The following is a 26,800-nucleotide window of genomic DNA, read 5'->3' as shown; positions in this document are numbered from 1 at the left end:
AATATGAGCTTTTATTACCACCCATTTTTCCATCTGCATGCTACAGAGCTGTCCACAAGTCAGCTTTTGTGGTAGACTATTTCCACGTTTACATTTCACTGTTCTACTTCCAATCCCAGAGGAGGTTATTATCCTGATACCTCTTTCGATTAACTAGATTTCTGTATATACGTGGATTGTCTGGTTCCCATCAATCTTTCTGTCCATGGTATTATAAATACACAGCCCTTGTAACTAAATGGAGAACATGTAAGTTTAAAAATGAATCATTTTTCTTACATACTTCCCTCCATTTAACAGATAGGAATTATGGGTACAGAATGTGGCATACACATTGGTCCTTTGGTTTTGCTTTGCTGTTTTTATTATGAAGGGATCTCCAAAAGGTAGGGCTATCCAGAAATGACTGATATAAAAATGAAAGGCATCAGATAACAATATTAAAGGCATTATTGCTTATCTCTGCTTAAGCACCTTCCTTTAAAGCTCCTTAAAGGGCACCTCCTTTGTGAAGCCTATACTGATCTCCAAGCTTTTAGTTTTCTGCCATCATCAAATGGTCATATTTTATTTATCTGTGTAGATGCTGCATTCCCCAAGTAGAATGTGAACTCTTGGGGGCAAGATTATCTTGTTTTTGTTTTTCTAGTACTAGCATACATTTTTTTCCCTCTCTTTTCAAAATTTATCTTTTAAAAATTTTAAATGATATGCTCCCTTCTTTTTTCCATTTAGAGTATGAAGCCCAGGCTAGGAAATATTACTGCAACATAAAATTGTTTCCAAGAAAACAAAATTTTTTAAAATAAAAAGGTTGTATCAAGAAATGAACATCTTCACTGCATTAACAAATGGTCAGTTTAACACAACTCCTTTCCCAACATTTCCTTAGTAAAATCTTTTTAAAAGAAGTCTCATAAACAAACAAGCAGAGGCACACATCAGTGACTTCCTTCTGGAGGTGAGAAGGCAGCATCTGTGACCCTTTCCCATCATGTCTACATGTGAGTTCCTCTGGTACTATAAATATGCTTTTATCTCTGTTCTTGGCCCCTACGTATTTTACTAAGGAGAGCAGAAAGCTATTTCAGAAACTTCTCTGATGATAAGATAAAACTTGATGCAAGAGAAAATCAAGTGAGCCATTTTTCTCTCAAAATATCCTTCAGAAAAAACAATCATGCTCTGGTTTTTAGGCAGGTTTTGAGTGTTCACATTAAAAGGCAAAACCTTCCCAACACTAACTTGTTCATGAAAATTTTGTCACACTTGGCTAAGACTCCACAAGTCAACCCCCATGCAGGATTTTATCAGTAAAAATCTTTAGATGCCCATTTGTGTCTGGATCAACAGAACATACTATTTCATATAAAGATTAAAGCAGAGTTTCCTGCACTCTCATTATATTTTAATATTCAACACTGTTCATTAATTTACATTTAAGTATTAAATATGTAATAATTCTTTGCTTTTAATGAAATTATGAATAAAACTCACTATCTCTCTGGTCTTTTGAGTTGGCAAGCTTCAACATTTCATAGTCATTCTGGTATGCTGAAGAATACCAAATTATTTGACCTTGAATTGTGAGTACTGTAGACTCAACTAGAGCAGTTGTTTCCAGGGGAGTTGCTGAGCAGCTGTCACATTCGCCAGTAGAACAGGGTGTCTGTCACATTCCCTTGCTCATTGTGTTTATTTAATGGTAGAATCATTTTTAGGACAGACATGAAGCCTACTGAAAATTGGAGGCGTTAACTTATTGCTTTGCAGACCTTGCTAATGCAAAAAAATACAGACCCTCTCTTTTCTTCAAGCATTCAACTATTTTAATCTCTAAACATTTAGTAAATCAAAAACCACACTATTTTATACTATTTGGGTCAAATTAATTTTATTATGCTCCATGATGAATTGCCACCAGTGCAACATCCTATTCACTGTACATTTCAAAAATTCACATACTAAACAAAATTTCAGTTGATAAATGGAAATCTGAATGATTGAAAGTCTTTATGAATCTCATACATACAATAAGTGGCTAGCTGATATTGTCTATCACATAGCGTTTGGATACAAAAAGCCTCATGCTAGTTTGTTAAATGCTAAGGCTATTTAGACAATCATTTAATTGGAGTACATATGCGAGGCTTTCAGACAATATGCAGAGATAGTGAATCTGAACGCTATAAAAACACTATCTTCTGCCCACAGTGCAAATGGTGAAGTGCTGAAACATGCAGCCATTACATCTTAGCAAATCACAGTTTCAGTCTTCATGCCTGGACTGAACTATACAGATCTCCTATTTTAAACCAATTGTAATCCAGATTTTGTGCAACAAGGAATATCCTTGGGTTTTTGTTTTTCTTTTGACTAAAGTCAAATGCCTTCTTTGGCAAATGAGAGACAAAAGCTTTTTAAATTATGTTTTCAATGTAAAAAATAAACAACCTAACATTCTCTTTCCAGAGCCCTGTTACAACTTGGGATTTCTTGATAAGCATTATATATTAATGTTAGTTACAGAAATCCTGTATTTCTTGACCAAAGGATAAAACTTAAATCTGAATAATCCTTAAAGGAACATACTTAAAACTTAGGATTCTGATTATTTAAAATTATCTTCATGAATATTCAAAAGGAAAATCTATTCTAACATCATTTTTAAAAAATCACAAGGTTTTAATTTCCATGTGCACAAATTCCTAATTTCATTGGTTGGTAGTTGTTCAGCCTCACCCACACTAGATTCACTTGAGCTCAAGCCACAATAAAAATCAAAGCAAGCAAAGGTTTCTAGCAGCAGAGGGCACTGTTAGTATTTGCAAGAAACAAAAAGTTTGGAGTTTTTCCCATGTGCTTAAATGACTCTTGCTAGGAAGTTAACATTCTCTGAATAACTTAACTTTTACTGCCCCATTTACTGCTTTCAGCAACAAAACCTTTTAAATTATTTCTTATGATAACTAGATGCATGATCACTAGAGATTATGTGATAACTGGATTAGAAATTCAAGCCACATCTTGCAGGACCAGCCTGTCAAGATCATGCCATGACTAGGGTTTGGTCAGTATGATTCTGGATAGCTTAAAATTTAGTTTGATATTGTGACTATAGTCTTGAAACACTTAAGATATCTTTTTTTATTAACTACATTCTGCATATGACTCAATCTGTGAAAAGTTGTGTATTATTTAAATCTGATCATTTTCTAAGTAAAATTTACTGTAGGTACAGTAATTAGTACTGTAGCTATTAAATACCCACTTTTGGGTACATCAGTGTATTGTTGAGATAGAGGGAACCCTAATTAATAAAAAAAAACCGTTCAGTATGCATAAAATAAAATCTGCAGGCTTGCAATAAAGAAAAGAAAAATCTGTTTCTTTTTTCAATTTGTGTTCCAAATAGTTTGACATTTTAAGGCCTCAGCTTTTTTTAAATTTATTCATTTCATGTCTGACAAATACCAAGAGAAAATATCAATAAAGTTTAGTACCTATGTGTCAAAATTCTAATTTATACATGTCATTTTTTTCTTTTTCTAGATTGCTGTTTTAGTGTTTGAAATTTCATGAGCACCTTAAATCCATCCAGACTGTAGAATGATAGTACTTCATTTCACTTTATTAATACACTAGTATCCCAACTTGAAAGTAAATTTAACCCAACATTATTGAAGCAAGTATCAAACGTAGCCCTTCAGTTCAGAAAACACATAAAAACTGACCCAAAAATAAGTCAAGCAACTGCTCCGCCAACTTGGAGACTTTGTTCATAAGAAAGACTAAAGCTTTAAGCTTACCAGCTGGCCAGGCAGATGCTGTTAAATGTGTCATAGCACAAACACTACCCCACAGTTTACTCCAGGTGCAGAAGGGCTCCTAGGAACCTGAGCGTTGAATGATCACTGCTGGCTAATAGCAGACAAAACTGCCTTATCATAAGAGGTGTATTGATTTTTCACAACTGTCTTTTTGTAGTGATTTCATGTAAAACATATTGCTGAAATGTGAGAAATTGCATCAGTATAGTGATGTTCTGAGAACTGTGCAAATGTATCAGCCTCAACATTCACATAGCATTGTATTCAAAATGAAGGGGTTAAATAAACTGTCTGCATTACTTAAAAAGAATGTAGTGCTATACTAGATTTTTAATAAGAAAATTTAGATACAGAAAAAGTAGGGTATGAAAATAGTGTTTTTCCTTCTTGCATTATAACTAAATTACAATAAGGTTTTTGTCAGTCTCACATATTACATTTAAACTCCCTTACGGATGGAATAAACAATATTCACAAGTCAACTGAGCATCCTGATGTAAACTTGCACACAGTAACAGGGAGTAGCTTTTTAGAGGATTATGACAAACCTTTACAGATTAAATGAGGTATTGCACAGATTAATAAAAAAAAAGCAAAAGGCAACAAAAATATACAGCAAATTGGTAAAACATTTACATGATAATTTTACAGAATCCATAGACAGAAAGTAGTGTTTAGTATTTCACCTTAAAAAATATATATATAATATATATTGATCAATCATCCCATTCATCGTCATCCTCAAAATCTTCTTCATCATCTTCATCCTCATCTTCATCTAGTAGTACAAGAAAATCATTAAGATGATAATTTATTTACATGTATCTAGACAACATTCTACTGAATTCATTTTCTCTATTGTCTGACCACAAAAACATGCCTAGGAAGCTCCCCTGCATTTCAGCTTTCCCCTCCAACTGCCATATGTCCATTTTGTATGTCGTCTGCACATATTTACAGATACACCTGTTGTCTTCTTAATAGAATGTAAGTTGCCTGATGTTAGGGACTGTCATATTTTTGTCACTGTATTGTCAGTGCTCATCAGTGTCTGGAACCTAGTTAAGTATTTAATAAATGCTTATTTACTGATATCCAATTTTAGTGCTAGAGGGATCTGCAATTTCACCTCCTTTTTTTTTAAAGCTACCTGTAACTGAATTAACTTAATTCAGAAAAGATTAAAATAAACCACTACATTAAGTCAACTGATAATGCTACATACACTAGGGGATATAATTTTTAAAAATTGACCAGATATTTTAAAATATGCTTTGAAGAGTAACCATGCCACCATGCAAAGATGTAAGGATTTTTCTAATGAAATGGGAAACATTGCTACCCTCCCATGAGTGTATGTTGTCTATAGTTTTATAAAACTGCTATCAGGAGGCTTTAGGAAAAATATATTAAATCCAGTAAAACCACAATAAGACCAGTAATGTGGGGCCTTCTATGGAAAAATCATTGCTGATGACCTGATTCAGGAAATAGTTAATGAGAACTTAGCAGAGTGGGGTGTCATTTGTTACATAAACTACAGAGCAGACACGTTTAATAAAAATAGATCAAAGTTCTTGCCCTCAAGAAACTTATAGTACTATTTCCTTCTTAAGGCTGGCTGGTTGAAAATTACCATTTAAAATTACTAAATAAGCATTTATATCTTAAACTACATAATACAGCACCTATTAAGTAATATGAATAGGTAACTGAAATTGGAATGTTACAATTGCATTCACCTTTTAAGATGAACTTTAATGAAAAGTATCTCAGAATATTAAATATAGAAGTCAGAATTAGACTATTTCATAAATTATTTAGGCATCTTTCAGTGGTCAATAAGCTACCCTGTGGTTTTGATACTTTTCCTATAGGAGAAAAAGCATGGTATGGCTTGCTATCCCCTAGGAAGTCTTGGTGGACATGTACCATGTAACATATCTCAATTACTTTGTTAAGGTTGTCCAACTACAGTGGAACTAGTGCAGTTGATATCTGTGGAAGAACAGAAAACAAAACCCACCAGCAGGAAGTAGCTAATAATCATAATCTTAAGTACCACCTAGAAATCCAGAAATTCCTACACAGACTTCTAGAAATGTGTATGATCATTAAATCAAATACACCAATTTCTTTATCAGATATTAAATCATAAAATTTATATTTGATTTCTAAATCTTTTCCCTCTATTTTGTATAGCACTCAGCTAAATGAGTGTTTGTGTGTAAATGTGTTTGTAATACTTATTCAGTATTCATTCTATTATACCACGCTGCCATCTACACACTGGAAGATAGATTTTATAGTAACTTTACTTTTGTTACAAATGTTCAGAGAATAAGACTAGTTTTTATCCTGTTAACAATTTAAGATGTACGTTCAAATTTCCTATTCTATTTCCTGATATTATTTTTCTTCTTTTTTACTTTTAATTTATTTTTAGTTTTTAACATTCACGTCTGCAAGATTTTGAGTTAGTAACTTTCTCCCCACTCCAAAATGGCATGCATTCTGATTACCCCTTCTTCCAATTTATTGACCTTCCCTTCTATCACTTCCCCCACCCTCTCTATCCCATCCTTCCCCTTCTATTTTTCTGCAGGGCAAGATAGATTTCTATATCCCATTGCCTGTATATTTTATTTCCCACTTGAATGTAAAAACGATTTTTAACATTTGTTCTTAAAACTTTTGAGTTCAAAATTTTCTCCCTTCCTCCCACCGCACCCACCCTCATTGAGAAGGCAAGCAATTTGATATAGGTTATACATGTGTAATCATGCAAAACACTTCCATAATAGTCATATTGTGAAGGACTAATTATATTTCCCTCCATCCTCTCTCACTTCCCATTTCCTGATATTATTTTAACATCTAATTATTCTACATTTTGCAAATAATGAAGTTCACAGAAATCATACCTGAAGAATGAATGGCTTTGCTCCTTTTCTGCATTACTTCCATTAATGCACCTACAATTCCTGAGGTGGGGGCAGGTGTAGGGGGCACAGAATCTTGGCCATCAGATACCTTTGGAAAAGAAAGATAAAATAAAGGGATATGTAAATAGCATAACAAAGAACCTTTATGTCCTGAGAATGTCTTAAGGCTTTTCTTTTTAGCAAGAAACTAATGAGATAGTACCAAAGTGAACAAGAATCTTAGAGATGTTTATGAATATTATAATACTCTTTAAATCTTGTTGAGCTTAAACATATCTGCTTCATTTATAAACATAATGAATGCAAGTATGAAGTGCTTTTATTGTTAACATGGTTGTATTTAATTAAGTATTCACAACAATACAACAATTACTACTTTAAATAATGTTCAGTCTTTTAGCTGAGCAACTTAGACCCGGTGACTCTCCAAAGCATCTAAAGTCTGGACACTAACTTCACAATTACACTAAAGAAATGAATTTGATCCAACCTTCAGAAAATGCAAAAATTAGTTTTGGAATTAAAACTCCATTTCCATTTAATGTCCTAATAGATCAATGGTAGAAACCTTTGTTCACAAAGGAAAAATAGAATGTTTCACTGACAAATTACCATGACTATAAAAAGGGCCCTGAACAAACACAACCACCACTTGCTGTGGTTGCCTTGCCAAGTATACATCACCTCATGAGGAAGTGGTGGCTATTAGTAAAGTGCTCTGATCTTCTGCAAAGCTATACTTAAACAAAACTATAAATAATAATACATCAACAAAGGCTCTCAAAATGCCACCGTGAGCAACCAGAATGATATGTTTTATGCAGAAGGTTATTTCTACATAAGATTATCAGTATTCAAATGGATAAACTTGAAGGACAAAGAGCTCTGCATATTTAAGGTTAAATCAAATTTAAGGATGGGGTGAGAATGAGGGGGGAATATCAAGAATGGTTATTTTAAATCTCCTCTAATTAGACTATGTATGAATTCACATAGTAAATGTACATATTCAATTGTCAAATGTATCAATTCTTAATTTAGCATGGCAACATATATCTATGTAACACAAAGATCTAAAGGATATTTTTTCTGTAGAAAAACTGATATACATTTCTTAAATATATTATTTAGTGACCCCAAAGTTCAATCAGGAATAAAGGCCCAATATTTGTAATACTGTTGTATAGCTGTGAGTCATGGAATGCTAATCGTCTCAGAAGAATTAAAAATTAATATTGCACAAAGGGCAATGGAGAGATACATGATAGATGTGCACCAACCAACATAACAAATAAAGACCTTTGAAAAAATGGAGTAAAGGACATCACAAGGAAATGTATGTGTTGTGCTGGTAAAATGGATTTTATACTCCACTAGCATCTTTGAGATTTTGGAAAAAAACAAACCCAGTCTCACTGGGTGGGCCTCCTATGTCAAACTTTTGGCAGAGGATTTACAAAAGTCACACCAGACTGGGAGGCATAGATGTATTGCGATCCATATCAATGCATGATAATATGAAGGAGGTCGCAGATCCATCTCAGTTTGAGTGTACATTATAAGGGGGGGAAAATTTGTGAGAAATCTGAATATGCTGACATTGTATCTGGCTATAGTTTCTCCCCAAAAAATAATTTTAAAAGTTTAACTCAAGTAAACATAGACTCTGATCAAAGAATTTTAAGAACTGGAAGGGGCCCTCAGTCTTCATTTAATCCAGTCTATACCTGAAAATGAATCTCTATTACAGCATAAGGAACAACTAGTTATTATTTATGAATGTATCCCAGGAGAAATTAATCCTTCCTGAGGCTGCCCATCATACCTTTGGATACCTCCAACTGTTAGCAAGCCTTTCCTTACACAGACACTACCCACTGGTTCCAGTTTTTGTCCTCTGAAGCCAAGCAGATTAAGTCTTCCCTTTTCTCCATGATGGCCCTTCAAATACCTGAAACTAGAAATGTCATCTCAAACCTTTTCTTCTCTGGGCTAAATATACCTAGTTTTTTTTTTTTTTCAACCAATCACTGTATGATATACTCTTCATGAAATTTTCCAGGTCAACTGCCTTTCTCATTATTCTCCAACTTATCAATGCTCTTATCAAAATGTGGTACACACTAGGAATTAAGCCCAATATTCTACACATGGAGTGGGACTAATGCAGAGGACAGTGTAAAATTATTACTTCCTTTTGAACACTCTCTGAATGCATTTCTGGCTGATATGTTTGAAACGCTTGGAGTCCAATAAAATCATCATATCTTTTTTAGAAAAAGTCAATTTTTAACTTACAGAAGTGATTGTTGAAAACAAATAAATTAATAAATTTTTGGGGAAAAAGTCAATCTTTTTTAGATGAGTTTCAGTTTTGCATTTTAAAGAAAATACATTGAGTTTGGGAATAAAATAATTGTTTATCTTTGCATAGCTTAACAACAGACTTATAAGCTGCTACATATAGTAATGAAAGATGAAAAACATATTCCTTAATTTATTAAATACCTGTATACATACACGTGAGCAAACCTTTGCATACTTCTTCTTAGTTGTTTCAGGTTAGTATTTTAAGTTGGATGTGATCATTCCCACAAGAGATTTACAATTTTAGAGAGAAAAGCTGGAGAAGCATGGCTGGGGAAATTTATAGAACTGCTAACTTTAAAATGATGGTGTAAAGTCATGTAATTAGATATGATCTAGAACATATCAATTAATCAACATACTACCAATATAACATCCTGTATATAACTGAAACACAGTTTGTATCTATAAATGTGAAAACAAGCCACTATGTCGGCCTAGGCCCAAGGATCTATTTTCTTCAAAGGACTCCATTTAGCCACAAGGGAAAATCAATAATTAAATTACTCAATTATACAGAAGCAAAATGGAACTTCCCTGATTCCTTCCAATGTTAGTTTCCATCATCTCTCCCCATCCCCAAATTATTTTGTATAAGTTTTGTATTACTTGTCTAAGTATAGGCTGTTTCAGAAGGAGAGCTCACTGGGGACAGAACTGTACCCTTTTTCCTCTCTGTGTTCCTAGCATAGTACCTGGTAGATAATACACCCTGAAAAACATTCAGTAAATTGAACTGAATTTTTTTATGAGATAAAAATGTAAGCTACTCACAAATCTTTAAAATCATGAAATGGAGACTACTAAATACAATAAATAATAAATAAGCTTTACAGATAGAATAAGGGATAAGGAAAGGGGCAGGGATGGCTAAGAGATTAGAGGCCAAAGTGACAGTAAAAACAATGAGAGAGAACAAAACAAGGGAGGGGTGGGGGAAAGGGTATAAAGTAGGGAGAGAAGGCTGGTCTGAAAAGGCAGGAGACTTTAGAGCAGAGTGGCAAGCTCTGAAGTGAGTGATGACACCAAAAACTACCTACATTTCTCTATCATACTAGGATTCACAAAGTGCTATCCTGACAACATCCTACAAGGATGGTGGCACAAGTAAAGTTACTAGAAACTGAAGCTCAAAGAAAACAAATAAGATAATCTATGGAAAGCACTCTGTAGGCTTTAAGAATTATCTAAGTTGGTACTGTTGTAAAAAGATTTGTCTGTGGTCACTTGTCAGGTTTCGAACTCAAATTTCTGGGCTCCCAAGTCCAGTATTTTCTTTTCTTTTTTAATTCTCAAAGGCCACAACACAAATACAGAATAGAGAAAAGAAACAAAAACATATCATAAATACAAAGTAAGGAAGAAAAAAAAAGCACAGCAGAACATAAGAGAGGATTCAAAATATGTAAGAATAAATTTTCATTCTAAGAAATCACACTGGCATATGTTAAACAATCCATGTTGTGTTGAGAACTGTCCATCTTTCTTTGCTTCCTTGTAAGTTTTCTTTGTTCTCTGTCCAGTGCTCTCTTTTATGACATCCTGTCTCTTTTGCCCTTGTTTTAATCTGTTTTCACAAAGGGTTATGACCATTCTTAGCCAACTGGCTATAATCCAAAGCTCTTCAACTTCTAACAAGTTATCCCCCAAAAGTTGCCATCAGACAATCAGGAATCAAATTCCTATTTTACTTTTATTATTATTCTTTGCTAACTGTGTGATCATCAGGATATCACCTTTGCAACATCTTTTACAGGGTCACTATAAGGAAAGTTCATAAGCTCATATAAGATGCAAAATAAGTATGAGAAAATGTACATACGTACTGAAAAATACACATAAAAATACACAAAGAAATAAGGGGAATGTACATTTCCTCCTACATACAAAGCCTTAGTGACTAAGAAGAAAAAAGGTTGCATTCAAAAGAAAAAAAGTTTGTCATAATCAAAAGTTTCCAGTATGGGGGGGGGAAAAGGCTAATATACACTACATTAAGCCTTTTGGAGCCATTAAGTATTAATAACTCTGTGAAGAATAAACAGAGTTCTGAGAATTCCAAATACAAATTTAGATAGACTTACTGACTATGATTAGTCTGAAGCAACGTTTTTTAAAATTGGCACTGATGGAGAAACTGCTCAAGAAGTTGTAGGGGCCAGGGTTTTAGAAAGTCCAAACAAATTAGGAGCCACTGACAGCCTAGACACGATAGATGGAACTCTCCAGATTTCATGAAGAACTGTGATTAGACCAGTTATGACCTTAGAGGATACTGGAAAACCAGGAAATCCATACTCACACATTTAATAGCTGTGTGACTCTGGACAAGTCACTCATCCTGTTTGCCTTAGTTTCCTCATCTGTAAAATGGAGATAAAACAACACCTACCTAGCTACCAGGGTTGTTGTGAGGATGAAATGAGATAAAAATTGTAAAAACTGTACAATATAAATGCCAGCTTTATCATTATCATTACTGTGTTTACTATTGAAGGCAGGTCACCAAGTCACGTGCCAGATCCCATCTGAAGACAAGACATTTTTCAAATATGTGTTAGTTCAATTACTCTCAAGCATTTTCATTATATTAATCTTTTCAACTACTGCCTAGCTAATTATTTGGTGACCTAGAGGGCTCACAGAGCTTCCCACCCTTTCAATGGCTTATTTTAGCATATTAAGCAGTTTCCCTAGTGTTTTCTATGAGAAAGTAACTTTACGTAATATGTTTCAGAACAACAGCTAAACAAATGAAAAATGATATCACTAATAATCTAAAATGAAAATAACACTGATACTTACAGATTTCAGTTGAATACCTTGTCGTATCTGGTCTAAAAGTGCATCCCTTCCAGAGCAGGACACTGGACGACTGTTCTGTTCTACTTTCTTTAGCTGGGCACCCTCTCTTATTTGATCTAGGAGAGCTGCTTTGTTTCCCGCAGGAGCTGCAAGCTGATGGTCACCATCAGAGGATGGGCCAGGAGGAGGAGGGGGACCAGGAGGCGGTGGAGGCGGAGGTGGTGGGGGTGGAGGTGCGGCTGACCCAGCTACTGAGAGGGGTGGAGGAGGTGGTGGCGGGCCTGAAGGTGCTGAGGAGGGATGTGCTGGAGGAGGAGGAGGGTACATCCTATTTGGCGGTGGTGGTGGAACTGTAACACCTGGCCTAGAGGGAGGTGGTGGTGGAGCAGCTGTGGGAGCTCTTGAAGGTGGTGGAGGTGGAGCTCCTCGTCCTCTGGCAGGGGGAGGAGGAGGGCCTGAGCTATGTGGAGGTGGTGGTGGTGGTGGAGGAGGGCCGCCCCTGGATGGTGGTGGTGGTGGTGGTGGTGCTAAAATAAATTAAAAAATAAAAAAAGAAGAAAACATGTTTATAAAAATCATATTGAAAATGTTCTCTCATTTAACATGCACTTAAAAAAAGAAAGTCTTCTGCATCTTATAGATACCACTGTCCTGAGAAAGATTCTTTAAATTTTGTCTAATTTTAAGAATTACTTTTTTTTTTCTTGACCATAATGTTAAAGAAGCTAGGGTATGGGAATTTTAAGTAGGACTAATAGTTTGTTTTTTTTAAAACTTTCCTAGACAAGCCTAAAACAAGAGTATTAATTACATTAAACATTTAGATCAATGGGTAAAAAAAAAAAATGCACTTTTAAAAAGAAAGTTATCTACTTCTCTCCCTTCCTTTAAAACATCAAAAATCACTTGGTTTCTTGTAAGAATCAATTTGCATTCAGAATTAAATGTCAAATATTGTATCAAACAGCATTCATTTACATTCACACCAATTCAAGCTATATTGCTAAAAAGCTGTTATACTTGAATTTTTTTCATTTAAATTCCTAGTTTTTCTCTTATACTATTGTTCTGTATTTCTATAAGAAGGTCAGTAATTCTAAGGGACATGTAAGAGTTTATTTGCCTACCTAAAATTTTTCTTCTTCACGTAAACAAAGGTATGATGACTTTACGAAATTAATGAGGTCTATGTCCATCAAAAGCAAATAAAATTCTTCCCCAAACCATCTATTACCATTAGACTAGACACACCTCGTGATCACAGATGTAGGGCTGGTCCAAGTCCCTTTATTGTACGAGGGGAAAATTTAGGCACAAGACTTGCCCAAGGCAACCAAGGGGGATGCATTAAAGTTAGATCTTGAACCCAAATCCTCTGGTTCCAGAGGCCATGCTTTCTCTTTTACTGCACCATGATTCTTTCCATTCTATTCAATCATATAAAAGTTAATCTAACTAGACATATTAAATCAAGTGCAGGGGAAGCTCTCTAGAAAATGGTAAGGGGCAGGAGTAGGACCACCTTTGAGCCTATAAAATGAAGCTCTTTTGCTTCAAAGGGCATTATTTATTTATCTGACAGTAAACCTACATTTATGTATTAATGAGTTATCTTCTGAGGTTCTACAGTATCCAACAAGAAAAAAAGATGTACTTAATAGAAAGACACAGTATCAAAATATCTGTGAGAGAAATGAAGTGGCATCAAAATTACACAGCACTTGTTTCCCTCCTAATCCTCATTATACACTCATGTATTTAAAGACTTTTTAGAAAAATATTACTATTTTAATGAATAATGTGAGACCACAAAACTAACATTTATTTTATGATGAAAGTCCTAGCCATTCCATATTATTATTTTCTATTGACACAAAATTGCCCATAGCATTAAAGCTCATATCTTACACCTGGCATACTGCATCAAGATATGAACATTATTTGCTTAAACAGCAATGCTACTGTACCATAGATAAATAATTTTGATAAAGATTCCTACTGAAATATATTTTTAAAAAAAGATTTCTTCCAGATTTATTTCAGTTGATCCACTAGAACCAGAAAATAAAGACTATTTAATAAATAAGCACAATTTAATATTACTGATATTATTACTGATATACCATAAAATTTTTGTTGAAAAAAAAAAAAAGCAACTTTACCTTTATGGCCAAAGCATAGACCAATAATATTGGTAAAGCAAGTTTGGATGGTAGTAGCATTTTGAGGCATCCCTATCTATACTTCAATTCACTTATTGCAAACAATTTATAGCCAGAAATGCTGAAGAGAAAAATAATCCAAAAATAAGTTGCCAACGACTACTACCTTTACTTACATAAGTTGAAACATATGAAATTTCAACATATGAAAATTGTTTTTCTTAATTCACCTAAATTGTAACAAAGAACACATGTTAAACCTGTAGATAGTGGAACTAAGGTATTTCCAAACAGAATATTGTTAAGGGCACAGAATTTTATGGTCTCCATTTTTTTTTTTTAAACTCCCTGGTACTACAGAGGACAGAAGCATAAATCTGACCAGGAGGTTAGCTTTTTATTCCATGTTGTTAATCTGGAAGCTGATACGGAGGTACTTTTCCTTACTACCCCTATTTGAAGGGGAAGACTTGCTCAGGGCATGGAAACTTCCAAATATGTCTATTTGTATCTAAAAGGGAGAAGCAGAGGGCACAGTGTAAGTTTCCTGGGCCAATAGAGCAGAACTGAGCCAATTAATCTTATATCTAAAAACATAATTCAATTTTGTGTTAAAGTATTTCAAAAAGTTTTATATTACATTTGTCTCAAGATGGTCTTTTTGTTTCAATGTACACAGGAAATAGTTCAAATTAATCAAGTGCCTGAGATTTGAACAAATTTCCCCCTTGGATATAACCAAAGACTATGGATTTGAAATAAAATCTCTACATGCTAGATGCTGGCTGCATTAGGAAAAAAGGATAAGGGCTTAAAATTTGCTCAGTTCAACATCTGAGGGCTGGAGAAAGGCTGTCTTCCTTTTACTCCATTCTATTAAAACAAACAAACATAATCTGGTACATGTACATTAGGAAACACAGAAAATATTTTATGATGCTTGGCTTCCTATTACTATTTGAACAAACACAAAATCAGAGTTTAGAAGTCTTAATTTTGTATCAAATTCAATTGAAACTATCAATAGCATTCTACATACAGACAGGGCACAATTTCATGATACTCTCTCAACTAAGCTTTAGTATGGGGTACCAAAAAGGCACATTAACTTTTGTATCAGGACTTAACATTAGGGTACATATACTATTTAATTACTATTTATAAAGAGAATATTTACTTTTAATAAGTGATTTAATAACTAATTCCAATACTTTAGATACATGAAATGAAAGTTATAACTCCTAAGTTCACTAAATTACTCTCTTATATTATCTAAAGAAATAGATGATGAAAATCATGAAATAATCAACTAACAAAATTTTCCATTAATGTACTGGGTCTACCTGCTTATACTCATATAAACAGAAAACTTTAATTATTTCAAAAAGGCAATGAAATTTATTTTAAAAAGGCTAAGATTTCTAAATACTTTCTTCTGGAATGAAATTTATTTTTGAAGTATTTTGCATACATACATAAATGTTTTACAAATGTAGATATTTCCACATAATCATAAAAACTATGCTCTTAAAGTATATTTGCTTACAAATCAAAAGTTGAATTATACATGGGAAAACAAACCAACTAGAAAAACTGTATGTGGTTTGCATAGTATTCAAAGAGGAAGTCAAAACCTCAAAACACACATGCCATACACCAAGATGAACAATGTTAAAAAATTGCTGGCACGAAGTTAATCATCTTTGCATGCAAGAGAAGTCTGCTAAACAAAAATTACATACCACACCAAGAGAAAGGCTGACTGCCTTATGGATTTTCAAAACTGTACCACTAAAAGAAAGAGAGTCAGCTTGTATACCAGAAACTGAATAAAAGTGTACCTCAGATTTTAAAACAAAGAGAATATATGAAATGAAAAGCAAATAAAAAATTCACAAACAAAAATTGCTTTTATCATTAAAGCTTAATAAAATGCAAGACTGAAGACAACTGGGAAAAATGCCTTCCAATGACACCATCCATGGAAGAAATTAATAGAGTGGAAATACTTTAAAAGATAAGTGAAGTTCATTTAAATTCAAAACCATGATGAAGACCTGCTTATTGGAATCCTCCAATTTTTAGTTACTCCAATTATAATTATAAACACAAAGAATCTTGAAATGAAGCATCTTATAAGCATAATCCTTACTTAAAGAAATGTGGTATACTAGAAATGGGAAATTATTAAATTACTATTTAAACACTCCAAATAACATGTACACAAGAGTAAAACACGTGTTATGCCAGATAAACTGTTAGAATTATTGATAACACATAAGCAAAACTATTCATTTTCATGCAGACTGAAATAAGGGTTGGCATTTGTAGGACAATACAATTACCTTCATTAGAATTTCAGAAATACTGTATACATGTAAGTATACTTTATGTAATGTGTAAATAATGCTGAATATGAAGGACTATCTCTAAATATAATGACATATGCAAATACTTTAAAGTATTTTCTCATTAGTAGATTAACTGGGAATTCTAATCCTCCTCCCCCCAAACATAGTCTCTTTAAGTTTGAAATCTATAGAGACACTGGCCTAAGAGAATAAAAATAACTGACTAAAAACCAGATTTGGAAAAGTGATGGTGAAAACTGTCTCTTGAGGGACAAACACACCAGAGCATGCATATTTTAGTGACATTAGGCAAAGAATAGCCCACATACATACCACTCCACTGTGGTGGACCTATAGAACAGATTATTTTATGAGTGAATGAACTCTAAACAAATTCAGACACTAAGAAAAAATTGAGAATAATTTTTATACTTTTTGAAATCTTATTATTAAGGGTAGTATTCAGGCTACTTTTCCATAGGTCTCACTTCAATAATTTTATTATTCTTGACAATAATGTTACAAGCCTTCTAATTTCTCCTTAATTTGCTCTCTTTTTTCAATACACACCTAGGCTCTGTTCCATGTTGCTTCTATGTCTACGAAACTCTTACCCATAAGAATATGTGGCTATGGGGGGGGCGGGGGAGGGGAATTCCTTTAAAAAAAAAATCAACACTTCATTTCTTTCATGAGATCTTCCTGTGATCTCTTAAAGATTCTGTATTGCACTTAAAGCTATTCCTCAAACACATCATTTTGCCTTTTTGCAAAGGAATACACTGCTAATAAAGCAGCAACAATAATAAAAATGAAGCTATAGCCCTAGGAATAGGGTGAGAAGATAGTGAGGAAAAATAGGAAGGAGGACAATACACAAGTAATTATAGCTTAGAATGTGAATGGGATGAATTTACCCATAAAGATTAAAAATTTGAATATACATTGCTTTCAGGAAACACAATAAAAATTAGACATGCATACAAAGATAAAGTAAAGGGTAGGAGTAGAATTTATTTTATAAAAAAAGTAGGGATAGTAAGTAATTATTATGTCAGATAAAGTTAAAGCTAAAATAATTTAATCAAAAGAGAAAAATAGGGAAACTACACTGTGTCAGTAACATTAGTCAGTACTGTTTTACTTAAAATTTAAAATAACTAAACAGTATAAAATACCTGAGAGTATACCTGCCAAAACAGACACAGGAACTATATGAACATAAACATAAAACACTTTTTCTACAAATCAAGTCATATCTAAATTACTGAATATTTATTGTTCATGGGTAGGTAAAGTCAATATAACAAAAACAATATAACAATATTACCTAACTAATCTACTTATTTAATGTTATCCGAATTAAATTTAAAAAAATTACTGAGTTAGAAAAATAATAACAAAGTTCATTTGGAAGAACAAAAGGTCAGGAACTTCAAAGAAAGCAGACAAAAAGATATAAAGAAAGCAGATTCAATAGTATCAGACCTTAAACTATATTATAAGGTGAGAGCATTATTGAAGTGTAAAATGGATAATTATGATTACTTTAAATGATAACTTTCTTGTATATATAAAACCTATTCAGTTAAGAATAGAAGTAATGAAGAAAACTGGAAAAAAATTTCCAAAGACAATCTCTCGGATAAGATGTGGATAAGATAAGAATATTTCCTGTGGTGCAGACCCGGACTTATGAAGGAGGATGCTATCCGCCATAAAAAGAAAAAGATGACAAGTGGAAATAAGCACAATTCGATTTTATGTGTGTGTGTGTGTGTGTGTGTGTGTGTGTGTGTGTGTGTGTGTGTGTATGAGTGCATATGGGTATATGTGTATATGTTTATACATATGCATGTATATTATCACTGTTGAGTCATTGGGATTTTGGAGCCCATAAAACCCCCAAACACTTTTAGAAAAACAGTTATCTAAATCATTATCTCCTCCACTTTGGATTCATAAAACTGATTTTTAAAAAATCTAAGTGTTTTTCCCATTTATCCCTATTAAATTTCCTTTCATAAGAGTCTAGCCCCCTACTCTGACTGATGAATTTTTTCCTGGGGATCACTATTTCATGAAGTCATTCAACCTCAACTTTCTCTCAGAGCTGCTCCTAACTCTCTAGTCTGTTTCACTGCTGTACCAAAAACCTTTTCATTCCGAAGATGCCTCCACTCCTGTGGTTCCTTTTCTGATTTCAGAGTTTTTGCCCATGACCTCATGAAGAGCTCAAGGGTGCTACTGTCACTTTTCTCCTGTCTGAATATTTTAACCATGTCCTCTTACCCCACTTTTCAGCTTCTCTTTATGAGTTATCCCCACTGGAACAAAAGTTCCTTGAAGGCAGGCACTATTTTTCATTATCTGTATCCCAGTATTTGGCAAAGTACACAGTAAGTACTTAATAAATAGTTTTTCTCCCCCATATTCTAACCTGATCTTTTGGGTCCTTGACACTATCACCCATTATGTTAGCTGTAATTCCTCACTTTTTCATTTGCAAAATTGATAACCAGGCCACACAATCAATTAGATCACATCTCCAAGCTCTGACTTTATGAAGGATGTGGGAGGAAGAGCCCAGGCTGTGACTTCTCATGGAAGAAGAACATACAAGAAGTATAAAAATGCTCTAGGCTGATCATGGTGTTTCATTATAAAGGGGTGAGAACAGAGATACAGTGGTATCTCCATTAAGGAACTGTGTACACTGATACAGTGTAAGAGGATGAGGAAATAGCAGTGTGAGACCATTTTTATTTGAATCAGTTTTAAAAAACTTTTTTTACTTTTATCCTTATTTTTCTGATTAACAAGTGTTTCTTTCCCTTCTCCTTTCCTCCCAAATGAACAATAAAAGAAAAAGAAAACCCCCATAACATATATGCATAGTCAAACAAATTTCCATATTGACCATTTCCAAAAATATGTCTCATTTCCCATCATTTCTCTCGGAGGAGATGAATAATGTATTTTGTCAACAGTTCTCTGGAACTGTGATGTCATGGCATTGATCATAATTCTAAAGTCTTTTACAATTCTTGATAATGTTGTTGTTATCATATAAAATGTTCTCCTATTTCTCTTCAATCAGCTCTGCATCAATTCATAGAGGTCTTCTCAATTTTTCTTGACAATGACCATGTTTTCATTTCTTATGGAATGATAATATTCCACTATACTGATGAAGTATAATTTGTTTAGCAATTCCTAATAGATAGGTACCGTCTTATTTTCCAATTTCTGGCAACTATGCTATGAATATTTGTCTTCTTTTCCTCTTTCTTTAATCTTTTTGTAGTATACGCCTTTAATCTCTTTGGTACTGGCGAGTCAAAAGATACACAACACTTCAGTGACTTTGGAGGCACAATTCCAAACTCTTTTCCAGAATGGCTGGACCAGTACAAAGCTCTGCCAACAATGCATTACATACTTTCCTGCAGCCTCTCCAACTCTGTCACTTTCTTCTTTTGTCATCTTTGCCAATTCAACAAGTGAAGTGAAACTTCAGAGATGCTTTAATTTGCATTTCACTAATTAGTGGTGATACAGAGCAACTTTGCACATGGCTGTTGACAGTAGGGACTTCTTGGTTTGAAAACTTTCTACTCACATTCTTTGACATCGGTGAGTGGCTCTTTGTCTTATAAATTTGAATCAACTCCATACATACACACACATACACATCAGAGAAGCTTGCTGACAAGATTTTTCTCCTAGTTACCTCTTTCCCTTCTAATCTGAACTGCTTTAAACTTATATAATCAAAACTGTCCCAATTTATCTAATGTGATTCTCTCTATCCCCTTGTCTGGTCATGAATTTTTCCTTATCCAGAGAGGTGAAAAGTCACTCACTTTTGCTAGCTGAAGTGGAGAGAGTGTTTTGACTGTGTGACCCTATGTAAGTCACTTAATCCTTGTCTCCTTCAGTTTTCTCATCTGTAAAATGGAGATAACAACTATCCCCTTGAAGAGTTGTGAGGATAAAATGAGATAACATTTGTAAAACATTATGCAATCTTAAAGTGCTACATAAATACTATTCTTGTTGTTTCTCTTAATGTGTTTACAACGTCACCCATCCTGAGTCACATACCCACTAGGAGTGTACCTTGATCAAAGGGGTAAGATCCTGATCTATACTTATCTCTGACAGACTGTTTTCTAATCTTCCAGGCTAGGCCTCATTTGGTTGTGTCTCTCATCAATTCTACTAACTGAGCTCTATTTTTTTTTAATCTAGTTCCAAACTGTTTGGACAATTTCTGCTTTGTGGTACACCTTGAGGTCTGGCACTGCGAGGCCCCTTCCACAACACCTTTTCTTTAAAGAATTTCATGATTTTTTTCTAGCTTTATAAAATCACTGCTAGGCAGTTGTGTATGACAACTGAATGGTTAATTTTGGCAGCACTGTCATTTTATTATATTGTCTCAGCCTACTCATGTGCAATTAGTATCTCCACAATTATTTAAGTTTGACTGTGTCTCTATAAACAATGCTATTTAGCTGGTTTCATATACGGTACCTGAAATAGCCAAATCATTGTTAAAAGATGTCCAAAAAGCACAAGGGGAAATCCAGATCCCCAGAGCACCCTACAAGAAACCACCTGCCTTGCTGAGATTGAACTATTAATAACATCTCATTTGGTCTGACCATTCAATAAATTTAAAATCCACCTGTCTGGCTGTAATCTCTCCATCTTTCTCACAAATATAATATGAGATACTGTTAAATGCGCACCTGAGATGTAACTATAATACTTGTTTGAGATGAAACTTGTCTGTTATGATTTGCTTTTGATGAAAACATGCGTCAAACTTTGTGATATCACTTTCTTTTCTAGATGTTCACTAACCACCCCTTTAAGATTCCCTATCAGCCATTTTGGCTTTATCTATTCCTTTCCAAGGATCACTCTTTGGGAAAAAATACTAAGTAAGAACCTTGTCTCCATCTCTAGTTATCATCACTCTATCCACTCAAAGTAGCAGTCACACATCCTTACAAAACATTGCTTTTTCTTTCTCCTTAGAATTGTTTTGCTTTAAATGGTAAGAATTTGATTTTTGAGGGTTTCCCATCCCTTTTGGATTATCTGTGTCTATGGAATCTGAGATCACGAGATCCTATCTATTCTTTTTCTGAGCCTTCTGAAATTTATTCTCCAAAACTCTAAGATACATGTTAGACTATGCCAGGATTCCATGATGAAACTAACTTCTCTCAAGGTTGAAGGAAAGGGGAAGAGTGGAAAGGATGAGGGAGATTCAACTAATGTCCAAGCATGAAAGCCTTCCATCATTTCTATATCATGTTTTTATGCCAGCACTTGGCATAGTGCCTGACACATAGTAAACACTTAATAAATGCTTATAAATAATAAATAACAAAAAATAAATAAAAGAACTCTTTGTCAGACCTGCACAATTTTCCAACTCTTTCTGTTTGAAAACATCACTTGTTTCTGCATCCGGTTGTCTTCAACTCAATGTTTCCTGTTGTGCTCCCCACCTCTGATTTCTGAATTTCTTCATAAATGTATCATATACATATCTATATATTTATGATGCTACTTCATAATTCCAGGTCAAAATTGTCTATTTCCATTGTAATATCAAGTTTAGTTGATTAAAACTCATACTTTGTGTATAATTCTCTGAGGCCACAGATTTTACTGCTAGATTCTTTCCCTGAATTTGTAGGCTTCCATACTGTTATTTCTTATTGAATGAGCTATTCTTTATGATACCTATCTTGGCGGATCTAGATAGAAAGTCTTTGTCTTGTTTCATTTTCCACTTGATTATATGTGCAAGAATCCAGGCAAATACAATCTTATTCATCTTTATGTACCTGCTATCCCTTTAGCAGAAGTCTGTCATTTCTTTATTGTAAGTAATAATCAGAAATCCAAATCTGATTCTTAGATACATCTTTAACCATCTACTCACTTCTCAAATCTTCCTCTCTTGAAGCTCTTGTCTTTTAATGGGCAGAATGACCAAAATGCAACTTTTGTGCCCCTAAGGCAGAAGTTCAAAACATTTTCTGTCATTGAGTCTTTCTCAGAATAATATTTTAAATGAATAAAATAAGCAGGATTACAAAGGACACTAATTATAATGAAATACAATTATTTTAAAAAAACAAAAAGACAAAACTCAAATTCATAGGTGCCATATGAAGAATCCCAGGTCTTGTTTCTTGCCTAAACCTTAGCAATCCTCAGCAATGCAGTCTACATTTCTTCTGCCTGTATCACTCATGCTTAAGTGAATCACTAAAAGTGGGTAGCAATCATCTGGTTTGACAAGCTTTGAGAAGTTCTTGGTCATATCTTGAATATATGCTCCCAAGAAAGCAAAATTGTCTATTACTGGACAAAGCTAATTCAGTATTCCTCAAAAGAGAGTCATTAACCACCACTATTTTGAAGAAAGCATAGCAGGGAAGAAGGTATGCTAGATTTGGAGTCAGGAAGACCTGGGTTTGAATCCTGCTTCAGACACTTCCTAGTTGTAGATCTATCTACTTAACTTCTCTGAGTCTCAGTTTTCTCACTGGTAAAAATCAGCACAATAGCAACTGTCACATCTCCCCGAATAGTCACGAGGATACAATAGGATGATATATGTAAAGTATTTCATAAACTTTAAAATCCCAGGAGTTTGGTGGTCCTTTCCCCCTTCTCCTCTGTTAAGTTCTTCTATCATCCATTAGTTTGTGGCACAAGTCAGGATTCCCCTTCTGTCTCTTCAGGGGTCTTTCTTTTTTTTCATCTTGAAGCTCATTTTCCATTTTGTAAAAGAAACATTTCATTCTTCCCGATGACCTGGAAAATGTTCCTCTATCCTAGGAACTCTTAACCTGAGGTTTGTGAACCTTTTTTTTTTTTTAATGTTGATAACTGTAATTCAATACGACTGGCTTCCTTTGCAATTCTATGTGTTTTATTTCTTGCATTTAAAAATCTTACTTTTAGAAAGGATGTATAGACTTTGCTAGAGTGGGAAGAGGTCTATAACAAAAATAGTTAAGAATCTCTGCTCTACACATTCTTTCAGGAGGGAGAAAGGTCCATTCTTTGAGTATACATTAGTTAGGGTTAGCTGGATATGACAGAAAGTGAAATACTCCACACACTCTATGCAGGTCATTGCAAAATTCACCTTGATCTCTGTCATATCAATTCCCCAGGGCAAATATTATAACAAAGTGTCTAAAGAGTAGTCAACTCTAAAGTTCTTTTCCTCACATTAACAGCCAGAGTAAGATAAAGCCCATGATAAGTCCAAAATGTTATTTTTAATAGTCAGATTTCTTCTCTCCTAAGGAATTTTTAAAATACTCCTTTCTCTCTTTTTTCCCCTGTTCCTGTTAAAAGAACACTGAAGAAACTAAAACCATATAAGTAGGAAGAATACAAAAGCTAAACAGGCTAAATGAAACTTCATGAATAATTTGACAACTCAGAATTATTAGTACCTGTATGTACTACTACATGTGTGAAAAAATTTTTTTTTTTAAAAACTGATATATACAACGGTTTGAGTTCTTGAGATCTAGAAGACTCCAAGTTTATTTACACTCTGAAGTAGATATAACCAACTTTTTACAAAGTGTCCAATAAAAAATTTTTAAAACCCAAATAAGAAGATTAACATGTAAAATTATTTTCACCCTTATAACTAATTATTTCTGAAAGTTATTGACTAGTTATTACTAAAACTTACTGTAAACTTTCTAAAGATTCAGGATTATGGGAACATTTAGTTGAATGTATATGAACTAAAATTTTACTCTATGAAATAGCTAAAATGTCAATCTATAGATTTCCATATTCTAATGAAAACCAGAAAATAAGATTGCTGAGTACTTTTCAGTGAGCAGGGTAGATAGCTACTAATATCAACTGCTATGTTCCATTCATTTTAATACTGTGTGTTTAATACTAAAGGTGGGAGGTATTTCAGGAGAACACAGCAGCTGTCTTTCATGACAATTACTTCAATAAGTTCAACAGAGCAAACAGAAATTCTGTGAAGTTAGAAATAAAAAATTACCTTGCCTTCGTAGCTCATTCTTAACAGCTTCCACACCTCCTGTTTTTTCAATAAAATCGTATATAACTTTTGATGTTTCTTTGTCTTTAAGTTGTGCCTCTGAGATTCCACACATGTCAAAGAGATTCTTTAACTCTGGATCTAAGTTATTCAGCTACAAAAGATAAAACTAGTGTCAATTACAAAATGTATTCCTCATATCTACATTCAAAATTTATAATTTTTAAAAACAAGATGAAATCAATTTTTACTTCACTTTCATTTTTCTTCATAAAAATTCTCCTTTCAAATTTCTGTATTTTTAATGAAGTTAAATATTTATATAATACTAAAGCTTCCAAATAACTTTAAGAGATATAATGATAAAGCATGAGTTTTTGAGGGGTAAAGATGGCAAAGAAAAGGCAGGGACTCGCCTGAGCTCTCCCCCAAATCCCTCTGAACAACTTTAAATAATGCTACAAAGCAAATTCTGGAACAGCAGAACCCACAAAAAGATGGGGTGAAGTAACTTCCCAGCCCAAGAAAACTTAGAAGGCTGCAGGAAAGGTCTGCTGTACTGGGGTGGGAGCAGTGCGCAGTGCAGAGAACGTTGTGCCCCAGCAAACCACGAGTAAGCCTTGGGGGTGACTAAATCACGGGCAGCAGTGGCAGTTTCAAGACCTCTCAGACCACAAATGGTAAGGGGGTCAGATAACTGGTCAGAAGGAGATTACAAGAGCCCCTCTGCTGGTACCAGGTGGGCATCTCTGTTGCACTTGACTGTACTTAAATATGAATTGCAGTCCTGGGTCTGAGAAACAAGGTGAGGAGGAGAATTAGCACAACAGAGTTGGCAGCGGCAAGGGAGCTGGGATCCTGGTCACACTTTCAAGAGTGCTTGTGGTTGCCCAAAGACCAGAGCTCAGGCCAGGAGAGTAGCAAACACATCTCTCCCTAGATCGTATCACCTTGGAAGAACTGAAAACTTACATGTTTCCAGAATTATCTCTGAAAAAAAGTTACACAAAAAACCCTGAAACTTGGGACAGTGCCCCCTCGACTCCAGAAGCAAAGCCCCACTTTAACACCGAGTTAAAAGTAAAGAAATAAGTTGAAAAATGAACAAACAGCAGAAAAAGATCCTGATTATAGAAGGTTACTATGGTGATAGGAAGATCAAAACAAACTCAGAAAAAAGACAAGAAAATCAAAATTGCAGTATCAAAAGCCTCAAAAGAAAAATGTGAATTGGTCCGAAGAATTCAAAAAAGAAAAAAAAAGGATTTTAAGAATCAAGAGTGGTAGAGAAAAAATTGGAAAGAGAAATAACAACAATGCAAGAAAATCATGAAAAACATCAACAACTTGGCAAAGAAGGCACCAAAAATATTGAAGAAAATACCACCTTAAAAAAAAAATAGGCCAAATGGTTAAAAAAAAAAGAGGGAGGAATTGGGGGAATGTGTGAGCTTTACTCTTATCAGAATTGGCTCAAGGAGGGAATAACATACATATTCAGGTGCATATAGAAATTTATCTTACTCTACAGGAAAACAAGAAGGAAGGGAATTAGAAGGGGCAGAAGGGAAGGCGTATCAGGGCAGGTAAAAGTCAGAAGCAAGACACTTGTAGAACAGAGTAAAATAAGAGAGAAAGTAGGATAAACTGGGGAAAATAGGATGGAGGAAAATACACAGTAATCATAATTGTAAGAAAAAAATTTAAAGCAAGTTTCTCTGATTAAAGATCTCACTTACCAAATATATGGAGAACTGAGTCAAATTTATAGAAATAAGAGCCATTCCTTAATTGATAAATGGTCAAAGGATATGAACTAGCAGGTTTTAGATGAAGTAATCAAAGCTATTTGTAGTCATATGAAAAGTGCTCTAAATCACTATTGATTAGAGAAATGTAAATTAAAACAACTCTGAGCTATCACACCGTATCTATCAGACTGGCTAATATGACCAGAGAAGGAAAATGACAAATGTTGGAGTGAAGGTGGAAAAAATTGGACACTAATGCCCTATTGGGGAACTGGTATACTGATTCAAGCATTCTGTAAAGCAATTTGGAACTATGCCCAAACGGCTATAAAACCGTACATGTCCTTTGACCAAACAATACCTCTACTAGGTCTGTATCCCAAAGAGATTAAAATAAAAAGGACCTATGTACAAAAATATTTATAGCAGCTTGCTTAGTGGTGGCAAAAAAAATGGAAGATGGAATGATGGCCATCAATGGCTGAACAAGTTTGTTGTATATGATTGTG

The 26,800-nt window shown here is 34.1% G+C and overlaps 1 protein-coding gene across 1 annotated transcript in view; it reads right to left on the bottom strand.

Annotated features, from left to right (window-relative positions):
* Window positions 1–1,877: 1,877 nt before the first annotated feature.
* The window catches only part of WASL (WASP like actin nucleation promoting factor), a 109,160-nt gene continuing 84,237 nt past the window's right edge, over window positions 1,878–26,800 (bottom strand). Inside the window, exons 8-11 of the mRNA XM_072652851.1 lie at window positions 24,541–24,694; window positions 11,948–12,474; window positions 6,755–6,863; window positions 1,878–4,608 (exon numbers count right to left, since the gene is read on the bottom strand). Coding sequence (XP_072508952.1) covers window positions 4,547–4,608; window positions 6,755–6,863; window positions 11,948–12,474; window positions 24,541–24,694 — 852 coding nt within the window. The 3' untranslated portion in view covers window positions 1,878–4,546. The remainder of the gene's footprint in view (window positions 4,609–6,754; window positions 6,864–11,947; window positions 12,475–24,540; window positions 24,695–26,800) is intronic.

The sequence above is a fragment of the Notamacropus eugenii genome, chromosome 3, assembly GCF_028372415.1.
Source record: "Notamacropus eugenii isolate mMacEug1 chromosome 3, mMacEug1.pri_v2, whole genome shotgun sequence".
In the NCBI taxonomy this organism is placed as follows: Eukaryota; Metazoa; Chordata; class Mammalia; order Diprotodontia; family Macropodidae; genus Notamacropus; species Notamacropus eugenii.
This window is presented reverse-complemented; position numbering and strand designations above follow the sequence as displayed.